The sequence below is a fragment of the Carassius gibelio genome, chromosome A5 (genome assembly GCF_023724105.1).
Source record: "Carassius gibelio isolate Cgi1373 ecotype wild population from Czech Republic chromosome A5, carGib1.2-hapl.c, whole genome shotgun sequence".
Lineage (NCBI taxonomy): Eukaryota > Metazoa > Chordata > Actinopteri > Cypriniformes > Cyprinidae > Carassius > Carassius gibelio.
This window is the reverse complement of record NC_068375.1, coordinates 37,403,731-37,416,797: the sequence shown is the minus strand read 5'-3', so window position 1 is coordinate 37,416,797 and position 13,067 is coordinate 37,403,731. Positions and strand designations below refer to the sequence as shown.

The following is a 13,067-nucleotide window of genomic DNA, read 5'->3' as shown; positions in this document are numbered from 1 at the left end:
AAAAAAGGTTCTTTATTGCCATTGATGGTTCCATGAAAATTTCCATTACACAAAAGGTTCTAAGAAAAAAAAAGGTTCTACTAAGAATGTTCTTGGGGAACCAAAGAATGGTTCTTTAAGGCATCACTTCAAAAACACCTTTTGGATCCTTCAGTTTTTAGAATCTATAAAAGGTAAACGGGCTGCAAACTGAGTTTCACATTGACTTAAAGCTCTCATAAGTGCAATCTGTGTCACTCCGCCCCCTTCCTAATTTTAACAAACCACATACGTCCACATTTGTGTGTGTGCAAGTGTTTGTGACTCTCCAGGTCTCCTCTGGGAGTGTTATTAACACCTTCATTCTAGGCTGGAGCTGATTAAAATATGTGGTGACGTGGGCCGCTGTTATTGATTTTGGTAGACATTGTGCAGCGGGGAAGGTTATGTAAGAACAGGCAATTATACCTTGGGAAGAAGGAACCTTCCTGAATGTCCACCTGGATCTTCCTCAGCGCTCTGAACACAGACGCCTGGAGGTTTCAGCCACTCAGCTGATCAGGTCTGCCTGCTAGTCCTGATGATTGTGTTTGGATGCGACACACACTCTCACAGATTTCATCCACTTGTTTTCAGGTGTACTAACTTTATATATTACAATGGAAAACTACCATTGCTTTTCAGACACTCATTTAGATTCAAGGTGTATTCACACCAGGAAAGTCCGCTAGTTCACTTACTTTGGCCCGGACCAAAAACAATGTTTTCATAAACATTGGGATCATATTCACACCTTAAACAAACCGTACTAGAGTTCATTGGAAGCGAACTAAGAACACTTCTTCAGCTGGGTCTCCGTTAGGTTGTTTGGTGTGAAAAAGAGTGCGATTGCTATATACACACCTGCCAAATAGATCCGCACCAAAGGACGAAACGAACCAGAGTTCTTTTCAATCAAACAAGACAGGAGTGAATACATCCTTAGTCTCACATAGCCAGACTTTTGACTGTCTGATCCACATTGCAGCACATTCTGGCCAAGAATCGTTTGTTTTAAGACGGGAACAGACTGTCTGATTGTTGTTTACAATGACTTGCTCAGATGCAGGTAAATCTGAAATCAGATACAACCCAAACGCACTGCCGAATAAACTTAAGATGATCTAAAGGACACTTGGCTTGTTTACTTGCTACTGTCTCAAACATAACTGTTGAATATCTTTCAAAGACGCAGTGGCACAAACCTCACAGACATTGCCAAATGCAGTGATGCCTTCTTTGGAAGCCCTCATAGTAGCAGACTGGGAACTTGTAAACATGATATTGTTTCAAAGTGAACTGAGACAGATTCACAGAACTGTGTCAAGCATAGTTCTCAAGTGGTTTTAGTTTAGTGCCTAGGCCTGGTTTGATGCTCTTGGAAGAAAATACACATTTTAGAAGACTTTTTTTATCATATTTGTCTTGCTTTTAACATATGAGACATGAATTTGCGCCAAATGACTAGACGTTAATCGAACACATTACACTGCAAAAATAAAAATACAATTTTGCTAAATGTCTTAATAAAAACATCTTTAAAATAATTTCACAAAATAAATAGCAAATGTAATATAAATACTTTTTTTCAGCAAGGACGCATTAATTGATTTAATTGCATTCAATGCTTTTCATTAAAAAATTAAATAATAATGCGTTTTCAATACTGATAATAACATTTTTACTTGAGCACCAAACCAGCATATTAGACAGTGCACATATATAAAACACCAGTTGAAGACCAGCTGATTTTTGCAAAAAGATTTGCAGTTTTTGCAGACTTATGCAACTTATGCATCGTTCTGTGAAGCATCTTTTTGCCTGAGACTAATAGTATAATTACAAACAAGTTTAAAAGATCACATTTTATTCATATGTTGACGTATTATTCACCAGGACGTTAAAAAGTAACAAGCTGGCTCATATTTAACAGTCAACTCACTATTTAGCAAGGACAGTTGCATATTTCCCTAGTAAACACATTGCCTCAAACTCATGCATATTAAGACCTAAAATGGGAAGCAATTCATTTCAACTCTATTCCAGTGTATGACTTCCATTGAGTGTAAAATACTTTGAAATTAAATGTGTCTTACCTGTATATGATACAGGCACAGTCTCTGCAGGTGCCACAGTTCTCAATGTCCTGTCCCGTTCGGTACGTGTGTCTTCTGAAACACACACAAGGCAACAATTACCAGGGGTTTTTTAAACTGTGAGCATGTTATAATGAAAGAAGACCTAATAACTTTAATGCTATTGCTGACAAAACACATAGATTGTTTATTGCACAACCTAAAGCATGTAAAGTATGTTAAATCAAACGCAGCTGAAGCAGCTCATGTTCATTGCGTCTTTGAGGAATGGCTCTTCTGAGTGTCTGACTGTTATGTAAGAGTGAGTCACAGCTAACAGAACCATACTATCATTCTGCTTAGTTAAAACACTGTTGTTAGTGTGTGTTTATATATTGCGAGTGTGAGACGGAAGGCATATTCTGAGAATGCCAAGTTTGTATTATGCATGCATTGAATTTACATGCAGTTATGACAGATATCTTCGGGAAATCAACACACAAATGGATTAGTTGTAGTTGTGTCTGCACATTAAGGCCTGGTTTCACAGACTGGGGTTAGGTTAAGCAAGGTTTAGGCCATAGTTCATTCAGGAAATTTAAGTCATTTTATAAACATGCCTTAGAAAAAAACACTACTCATGTGCATCTTGAGACAATACAAGGGCACTGACATATTTTAAGATCAATCAGTTCAAACGGCTCAAACTTAGTCTGGGACTAGGCTTAAGCCTTGTCTCTGAAACGGGGCTAAGTATTTTAGCATTTAGCACTTTTAAGGGCTCTTCTTTTTACACTATATTACAGCAATGCTTATGATTTCACACAGACACCAGGTGCTGTTAAAAAAAAGCATTTGGCAGGAAGACTATATGCATGCATGCATACATGTCACATACGGTTACGGAGTCTCACATGGGATAACAATGCTAGCCTGATTTAGCAGCTCGACACAATGGAGGCTAATTAAACATCATAGATTTACGTAATCTTCCTCCTCGCATTCCTCGGCTTCTGGAATTAAAGAGCTGATGGTAATCCTGAGGTTCTTGAGCAGCGCGTAAATAATCCACAGATGGGAATCAATCATAGAGAAACTGTATGTTAAGATCTTTGATTTATTTATTTATTTTTTTTGACAAAGATGCTTTATATTTAGAATAGCCTGCACTTTACACAAAACATTTATCTGTAACGTACATCTATTCATCCCAGTTATTTTAGTATAATTGATTTAGCTTCTTTTGTTTTTGATTAAATTTAAATTTTATTTTGCATTTTAGGATTTTTTTGTTTTAGTTTGACCAAATTCTGTTCTGTTTCATCAAATTTTTAATAAGATGTACTTAAGTTTTTTTATTTCTGTACTTAAATTAAAATGTCTTCAAAACTTAAAATGTATTCAGTTGCCAATGCAAAATTTCTACTATTTAAGTTTAAGCTTTCCATCAGGCTTTCAATTTTTATATTTTATTTCAGCTCTATTTCAGCTATAAAAATGACTGCTAATATTTAGTTTTTCTATATGTATTATTGCTATCCATCCATAAAATTGTATACACATCTACATAGTGTATTAACTGCAGAAGTGACAGCTTAAACATTAAAGTAAAATGTCTTTAAAGGTCATCAGTCTTGCTCTCTCCTTCTTCTTGCACACAAACACACACACACACACACACAATCAAGGCAACAGGCTCATTAAAAGCTGGTTAACCCATTCACTGGGGGGCAGCGTAGTCATTTCTCATCAACACAACACAGCTCCTGTGTGTGTGTGTGTGTGTGTGTGTGTACATTTCTATTCTTATGATGTGAGAGTAGCCAAAATAAAAGAGGAAAGCAGTGAAATAATCAATAGTCCTAATTCCCTGGAAGCCATTTGACATTAGATCTGAAAAATAATAATAATAAAGATTACAACTATTTGAAATAAAATATAGCCACTATATCCTAAATACACATATAAATAAATCAACCAAAAAGCCAATCTGTCATAATTGGTTGTCATCAATCACTACAGATATTTTGTTAAGACTAAAAAAAAAAAAATGAAATTCAGAGAAATAATGAGAAAAACAGGGAAAAGATGGACATTAGAGGGTGCATTAACCAAAAATAGTCTTTACTTATCATTCAAAATATTTTGTCATTTTAATAAATTAAATATAAGGTATCTGGTAGGGCTGGGACAATGCGTCGAGGTCATCGATGACATCGAAGACTTGAATGAATGACTGAAAACATTTTGTAACATGAATTTGATGTGCCATTTACATGGTAATGCAATGTCTGATTTTAAAATGGGTTTTAAAGGATGAATTTTGAGATTTTATGTTTTCAAGTGATATATAGCTTCTGATGATTTCTAAAATGTGCTAGAGAAAAAGGCAACGAGGAAGTCTTTTTTTTAAACAAAAGTCAAAGCTCCTTTTGTAATGTAGATTTCTGAGGGTGCACTCTTGTCATAAATTGATCTATTACTTTTCCTACATAATTCTTAACAAAAAATATTGCTATAATATATATTTGGGAGTCTTAGACCTTTCCAACGATATATAGTTTGTCAAGATTAGATTAAATTTGATTGTAATATAGTATAGTCAATGTAGGCGTCCCGTATACGGGACGAGGTGACATTTAACAGGTTAAAATGTCACATTTCATTTAATGTGTTACTTGTAGTTATCTGTGGAATTTACTAGCAATTTCAGAATGAAAACACCAAAGTTTCTAGACCAGTTTCTACACCATTTTTTTAAAGAAATAATATACAAAAACTAAAAAAAAGACTGACACGTTGAATAATACCTGACATTTTGAAGTAGAAAGACTGAAATAGTATTCACTACAATAATGTTCATTTATCTTCAAAAAATATATATATTTGTTAAAAAAAAAAAAATCCAGTGTATGAACTTATTGTGAGACATTCATCATTGCATGTTTTTTATTTTATTATTTTTATATTTTTTATAATAACTTAATATCTTAATATAAATGATAACTTGCTCTGCCTCAGAAACAACCCCTCTTTTCCTGTTGATGTCTCTTTGGTCATGCAGGGGATTATACCATAAATCAGTAGCCAAACAGTTATTTATACATGGTTTCAGCAAAATCACAATTTGTCTGGTTTCGTTCTGTCATTTCACAATTCATTCAAATCCTGATGAGTAAAGTTAGGTTCTATCCCTCATTTTCTCTTGGAGAATATCTTGTTTCACAGGAAACACGTCGTAGAAGAAAATGAATGTGAATTAGAGGAAATGAATCTTAATGTGAATTAAGATTAAGATATTAAAATCTTAGTTCCCTTTCAGTCGGTCACTCTCGACGCCACGTCGAGGACCGACGAATATGGGATATCGCTTCGATAGACCAATCTACTTTGAGTGTAACTAAACGAGCCAATGCACATTGGCATGCAATTATTGCATCCAGCTGCCGCTGATCACTGCGTGAGTATAAGAGAGCAGCAGGTGCAATGCATACCAGCTTTTCGCTTCAAAGCCGAGCGACAGTATCGTTCTGCTTACCTTGAACTGTGTCTACGGTGAACTGCGAGTTCAGCACGCTCTGGGAAGCTTCCTGTGTTGGCGGGACGGCGCTACAGCGGCGGTCGTTCCAGTATCGAGTGGGTTGCACACTTCAGGCTGCACTATCCCCTGTCGTGTGGCAAGCGGCCATCTACCCTGTGCGCCTCAGCACTGAAAGAGCAATTCCTAAAAGAGCAAATTTTCTCTAAAAGAGCTTCACGGGTGCGTCTTTTTAAAGACGACGGATCGTCCTTTTAAGGATGCCGTTTCACCCGTGCGTTTCTGGGTGCGGTCGTTACCTGGCACCGGGTGATGGTCACGATCGCTGCCTCACGTGTCTGGGCGTCAAGCACGCTGAGGTGGCTTTCGTGGATGCGTCATGTTCCTGTTGCGGGAAGATGACCATCTCGGAGCTGCGAACCAGGCTCTGCTACCTTCAGGGGGGCGGAGTCCCGCTGCCTCTGCCGCGATCTGGGGTTCGTTGTCCCTGTCTCCCCGTGTCTTTACGAAGATCACGGAGGCAGCTCTCGTTCCCCTCAGAGAGCAAGGTATTCGCATACTCAACTACTTAGACGATTGGCTGATACTAGCACAGTCTCAGGATCAGTTGTGCGAGCACAGGGATGCGGTGCTCCGGCACCTGAGCCTGCTGGGCCTTCGGGTCAACTGGGAGAAGAGCAAACTCTCGCCGAGGCAGAGGATCTCTTTTCTTGGTATGGAGTTGGATTCGGTCGAACAGACAGCACGCCTCACAGAGGAACGTGCGCGGTCGGTGCTAGCCTGCTTGAATACGATCAAAGGCAGGACAGCGGTCCCACTGAAATTCTTTCAGAGGCTCCTGGGGCATATGGCGGCCGCGGCAGCACTTACACCGCTCGGCCTATTACATATGAGACCGCTCCAGCACTGGCTTTATGGCCGAGTCCCGAGGTGGGCGTGGAAGCGTGGCAGTCACCGGGTCCAAGTTACACCGGCCTGTCTCCAAACCCTCACCCCGTGGTCAGATCTTGCATTTCTCCGGGCAGGGGTGCCCCTAGAGCAGATCTCCAGGCATGCTGTGGTTTACACGGATGCCTCCACCACCGGCTGGGGGGCCACGTACAACGGGCATGCAGTCTCAGGGGTTTGGACGGGCCCACAGCTGCAGTGGCACATCAATTGCCTAGAGTTGCTAGCAGTACACCTTGCCTTGAACCGTCTCAAAGGTCTCCTACGAGGCAAGCATGTGCTGATCCAAACGGACAATACTGCGACCGTTGCGTACATCAACCGACAAGGTGGTCTGCGCTCCCGTCGCATGTCGCAACTCGCTCGCCACCTCCTCCTTTGGAGTCAGAAGGTTCTGAGGTCACTTCGTGCCGTTCACATTCCAGGCCTGCTCAATCGTACAGCCGACGAGCTGTCTCGAGCAATGCTCCCGGGAGAATGGCGACTCCATCCCCTGACGGTCCAGCTGATTTGGAGACGGTTCGGAGCCGCTCAGGTAGACCTGTTTGCTTCTCCAGAGACCTCTCACTGCCAGTTGTTTTACTCCCTGACCGAGGGTACTCTCGGCTCGGACGCACTGGCACACAGCTGGCCGCGGGACCTACGCAAGTATGCGTTTCCCCCAGTGAGCCTTCTCGCACAGACACTGTGCAAAGTCCGGGAGGACGAGGAGCAAGTCTTGCTAGTAGCGCCATATTGGCCTACCCGGACCTGGTTCCCCGAACTAGTGCTCCTCTCGACAGCCCCTCCTTGGCCGGTTCCTCTGAGGAGGGATTTACTGACTCAGAGACGGGGCACCATTTGGCACCCGCGTCCAGACCTTTGGAAACTCCATGTTTGGTCCCTGGACGGGACGCGGAGGTTCTAGGTGACCTACCCCAAGAGGTAGTGAACACCATCACTTCGGCAAGAGCACCGTCTACGAGACACGCCTATGCCTTGAAGTGGAACCTGTTCGTTGAGTGGTGTTCTTCTCGCCGAGAAGACCCCTGAAGATGCCCGATTGCGGTCGTGCTATCCTTTCTGCAGCAAGGGTTGGAGCGAAGGCTGTCTCCCTCCACCCTCAAAGTCCAGGTTGCCGCTATTGCTGCGTACCATGACCTCGTGAATGGGAAGTCCTTGGGTAAGCATGACCTCATCATCAGGTTCCTTAGAGGGGCCAGGAGGTTAAATCCATCCCGGCCCCCCTGTATACCCTCTTGGGACCTGTCTCTAGTGCTTAAATCACTACAGCAGGGCCCATTCGAACCTTTGCATTCAGTTGAGCTAAAGTTTCTTTCATTGAAAACTCTGCTCCTGCTTGCACTGGCCTCCATCAAGAGGGTAGGGGACCTGCATGCATTTTCGGTCGACGATTCGTGCCTAGAGTTCGGGCCGGCTGACTCCCAGGTAATCCTGAGGCCCCGGCCTGGCTATGTGCCCAAGGTTCCCACTACATCCTTCAAAGACCAAGTGGTGAACCTGTAAGCGCTGCCCCTGGAGGAGGCAGACCCAGCCCTGACTGTGCTTTGTCCCGTCCGAGCATTAAGGTGCTACGTAGACCGGACACGAAGCTTCAGGACCTCAGACCAGCTCTTTGTCTGTTATGGAGGTCGGCAGAAGGGGAGTGCCGTCTCTAAGCAGAGGATGGCCCACTGGATTGTGGATGCCATAACCCTGGCTTATCAGGCTCCGGGTGTGCCCTGCCCGTTCAGGTTACGAGCTCACTCAACTAGAAGCGTTGCATCCTCCTGGGCGCTGGCTCGTGGCGCCTCGCTGACAGATATTTGTAGAGCTGCGGGTTGGGCGACCCCTAACACGTTCGCTAGGTTCTATAGCCTTCGTGTAGAGCCGGTATCCTCCTGTGTTCTCACCTCAAACGGGTAGTGGCACTGAGAGGCCCCGGTTAGTGTCGGCTTGCTTAAACTACTCCAGAGTGTCCGTACTGTAGACCCTGTTGGGATCCTCCATCACCCTAAGCAGCTGGACGCGGCGGAACGTCCGGCGCCAGACCTTCATGATGAATCCGTGAGAACCATGGAAGGGCGGGTTCCATATTGAGACCTAAGCGGTACTCGTATGTGTATAGTCCACGGTATAGCCTTAGAGCCCGTGTTTCCCCGGCAGACTTCTGCCTTCCCAAGAGGGTTTTAATCACCTAAAATTTCTCTGTATACTCCTAAACGGATGCTATATGTGTATTTGCCTCCGAGACCTCCTTCGGGAAGGATGGGGCTTCCGCAGCGTCCCGGCTCCAAGCGGACCGGGTACGTTTTCCCAGTGTTATCCAATCTCACCCATTGAGGTAGTGCTTTGACAATGGTGAGTGGAGCTACTTGTTCTGAGCCCCGGACTACACCTAATAGGGGCGCAGGCGGCTCGCACAGGGCACTGGAAGGGGCAGCACCCATGGCGCTTTGATAGGGATCCCATATTCGTCGGTCCTCGACGTGGCGTCGAGAGTGACCGACTGAAAGGGAACGTCTCGGTTACGTATGGTAACCCTCGTTCCCTGAGGGAGGGAACAGAGACGCCACGTCCCGTCGCCATGGTTGCTGTACCGCCGCTGAGCTGCCGGGTTCCCGGCTCGGCTCCTCAGCGAAAAACTGGTATGCATTGCACCTGCTGCTCTCTTATACTCACGCAGTGATCAGCGGCAGCTGGATGCAATAATTGCATGCCAATGTGCATTGGCTCGTTTAGTTACACTCAAAGTAGATTGGTCTATCGAAGCGATATCCCATATTCGTCGGTCCTCGACGTGGCGTCTCCGTTCCCTCCCTCAGGGAACGAGGGTTACCATACGTAACCGAGACGTTTCTACTGTTCTATTAAGAGATCAAAATATTAGTCGCTTTTGTTCTGTTAAGAGATTAAAATGAGTCTGTTTTTCTATTAAAAGATTAAAATGTGTCTTGTTCTATTAAAAGATTTAAAAATGTATCTTTATTGTTCTATTTAAAGATTAAAATATTAGTCTCTATTTTTATATTTGAAGAGATTTTTACATTCAAATATTAAGAATTTTGTGTATTTTTACATTGCTGTGTCTTTGGATATTTTATTTGCTGGTAAGCAATTTTGTATTTTAGCTTCTTTTAAATGAAATAACAGCTCAGATCGACTCCCAAGCTATTCTGATGATCTAGAAGAAATTCAAAAGAGCTTTGACACAACCAAGCAAATGTTTAATGACTACAGAGTGACTTGCTTTAACAGAGATGTTAGACACAAACTAAAAACCAACAAGAGAATAAAATTAACCAAGAAGCCTTTTACACATCATAATCACATAATGGAGCACTCCACTCCATGTGCTGAAGATTCATGAATACATTCTTATAAAGACGACTAATCATCTTTGACAGTGCACGGATCACAGCAATTGTAATGACACAAAATGATGTCATTTTCCTCTTTCTGTTGTTTTCACTGTGCACAAATTTACTAGCAGAATGCAATTTCATATTCCTTGTCTTTCTAAGTGTTAAACATCATCGATTTACCCAAGCAAGGCTCTTTTCTTTTGAACAGTAATTTTGGTTTGCATCTATAAAATTATGAAATATGCATAACTTTAATGCATAATGATTTATTTCTATAACAAGCTGTACACAATTATGATTCAGATCATTTGTCTTTACAAGCAAGTACAAGTAAATTGTTCGTTTTTTCATGCTTGTTAATTTGGACAAGCTAGTCTGGGTAATTTCTAAGCATGTACGTGCTTCAAGTGTTTTCAGCTAAGAACAAAACCATGCACCACAAAGTTGGCCTAAAATGAAGCAATTAAGTCTTTGTGGAAAACACTTGGTTGACAGATTGAAATACAACATTGAATCTCTCCTAGGCAACCTCGCAAAGTAAAACAAGCTTTCCAAAGTTTTCCAGCATGCTTTGAAGCTGACAGTTTATAAATACAGGGCATCTACAAAGAAAGATCCCGATCCAAGCAGTTTATACAGTACATGCAGGATCAGGGCAATCTTGAATAAGTATGCTATGTTACCCAACTCATTTATACGCAAATCAGATCATTATTGTTTGCAGACTTTATGCTTCTAAAAACAGAAGCTCATGGATAACATGGCAGAGAAGGTTTATGGACAACCGCGAGGCAGCACGGTTTGGAAACAAATGGACACATCTGAGAGCTTTGGCAAGTGCATTTTTCTGTGCTCAACAGATCCCCAGAGGAGACATGCTGTCAGGTTTGAGAAACAAGCGGACTGTTGAGTGTGATGGACAGCAATGTAATGCCACCAGTGTAGTACATCAAAACGTAGAAAAACCTGGTGCTGCACTTACTTTAGATAAATGACATATATATTTGTTTAAGGGACAGTGGGATCGGCATTGGAAATCATATGCTATTCTGCCCCTTACTGCTTTCTACAACAACATAAACTCTACTGCATGCTATTTTTACAGTAAGTACAGGGCATAAAACAGCATTTTGGGGCTTATTTATTGCACAGAATGGAAGTTAAGAGATAGATACATTGCATTGTGGGAACCAAACGTATAGCACTCCTCAGCATTTCATAACTTTTGCATTTTGCAACATTGGCACTGTTTCTTTACTGAACTGAAGCAAAATAATGACACTGATGATAAAGAATGATGATAGAATTTCGTATTTGATGAAGTTTGCATGATTTATTCTGTTATTTTCCGCTTCTTACGGTGAAGCAGCTTTGAAACAGTTTGTATTGTACCAAGCAATATAAAAGGTGACTTGACTTTACTGTAACTTTTGACAAATAACCTCTAGTCATTCCAGTTAACATGCATACACAAATTGTGCATACTATGCATACACTATAAAAATAACTTTCTACTTCAAAATCTCAAGTTTAATTCAATTTGGTACTTGCCATTTCTTTGTAATTATTTGTGATTTTTTTTTCTAACAGTCAAAACAGTTTCAAAGCAAACCCCCACACCGTATTATTTTCAGTGCATTGTCTATTAAACTACATTTGTAAAATTAAGAAGAAAAGGTTGCTACAGTATGTAGTTGCTAGGTGCATGCTTACTAACCAAGACAAAAGAGCCATTTTCAAGCCTCCATTATATTTTCGCCTCTTTATATGTCTCAGGTCTCAAAATTTGTTCACCCATTTTATCATCTGCCAGGCAAAATCAGTTAGAAAAGTAATAGCACCTGTCATCAACAAGATGCATGAATGTAGTCACAGTTAAAAGATGTTGTTAGGCATGATATACAGCACAGTCTACAAACCTTTTAGCTGTGACTACATTCAAAACATTGCACAGCCTCAAGAGCTTTATTGCTTTTCTAAACCCAACAATTGGAAAGTTAAGCCTCTTTCTACCTACATTTTTGCAAAACTCCAAAAACGTACCTTCAATTCACTGCAGTTTCCAGCTGAAATAATCACTAGTGGCAGTAAAATACCAACAATTTGAGTTACTTTTCACAAAAATTATGATTACAGGGGCAGATTATTGTTAAATAAACAGTTATTTTTGAACCGTTTTCTTTTACAATACTATGTTATGACCTCAAAACATGCTTACCATAGTGCATGATTTCTAAACAAATACATTTTAATGTTTGCATCACATGACCAGCTCCATATTTATTGGTTTTCTGACAGTAAACTTGTTTGTTAGCCAGTGGTGGACGAAGTACACAAATCAAGTAGTTGAGTAAAAGTACAGATACGTATAATAAGATTAATACTCCAGTAAAAGTAAAAGTACACCTTTTTCAATTTTACTCAAGTGAAAGTACAAAAGTACTAAATTTTTTATGTACTTAAGTAAAAAAGTACTGAAAGATAGATGTTTGCAATTTTATATAGGCTAATTTAATTTTATATTAGCACTTTTTTTTATAATCCTACTGTTCAAAATACCTGGGATTTTTTCCAAAATAACCTTTATATGGAGTCGAGATATATTTTTGTTGTTGATATGGACTACGTTGACAAGAGTAATGTTCACTGTGAAGCTTACACTGTGATGTCCCTGAGAGAAAACAGAGATGACCATCTGATTTTCACCAGTAAGAACAAAGTGTTTTAAAGTTTGTGGTTTTACAGAACATCACAGTTATATATGACATGATAATAAGGCCTGAAGTTAACAATATAAAAAAAGACGTCATGGTTGTGTAGCAGTTGTGTATTTAGGAAATTATTTTGTGATTCCACTTGCCATGACCATATTTGGGGTTTCCTGCCGCCATGCTGACTTGGGGGGTTGGCGCACTTTGCTGCTTACCAGTCTGCATGAGATGACACAGCGGTAGGTCACGCAGGTTTTTGCAGCGAGTCAATTAGGGCCATATTTCATGTAACAGATTAATTCAAATGATATATCTGTATGATTGTGATCTAAAGCCCCTCTGTAATGCGCAGCCACATGTTTTGTTGATAATTTTTATTTATTGAAGTTTATTTTTAATATCTGTCATTTTCCCTTTCTCAGCGTCGTGCATT

General features: G+C 41.0%; 1 protein-coding gene across 5 annotated transcripts in view; it reads right to left on the bottom strand.

Moving 5' to 3' along the window:
• Positions 1–13,067, bottom strand: part of LOC128014853 (mucin-5AC-like) — a 201,002-nt gene that overhangs the window by 139,733 nt on the left and 48,202 nt on the right. For 3 of the 5 annotated variants that reach the window (XM_052598537.1, XM_052598536.1, XM_052598533.1), the window contains one exon: positions 2,115–2,189. In XM_052598537.1, the coding sequence (XP_052454497.1) occupies positions 2,115–2,189 (75 nt within the window). Of the gene's footprint in view, positions 1–730; positions 1,094–2,114; positions 2,190–13,067 lie in introns of those variants that run through there. The other 2 variants (XM_052598535.1, XM_052598534.1) reach the window with 2 other exon arrangements.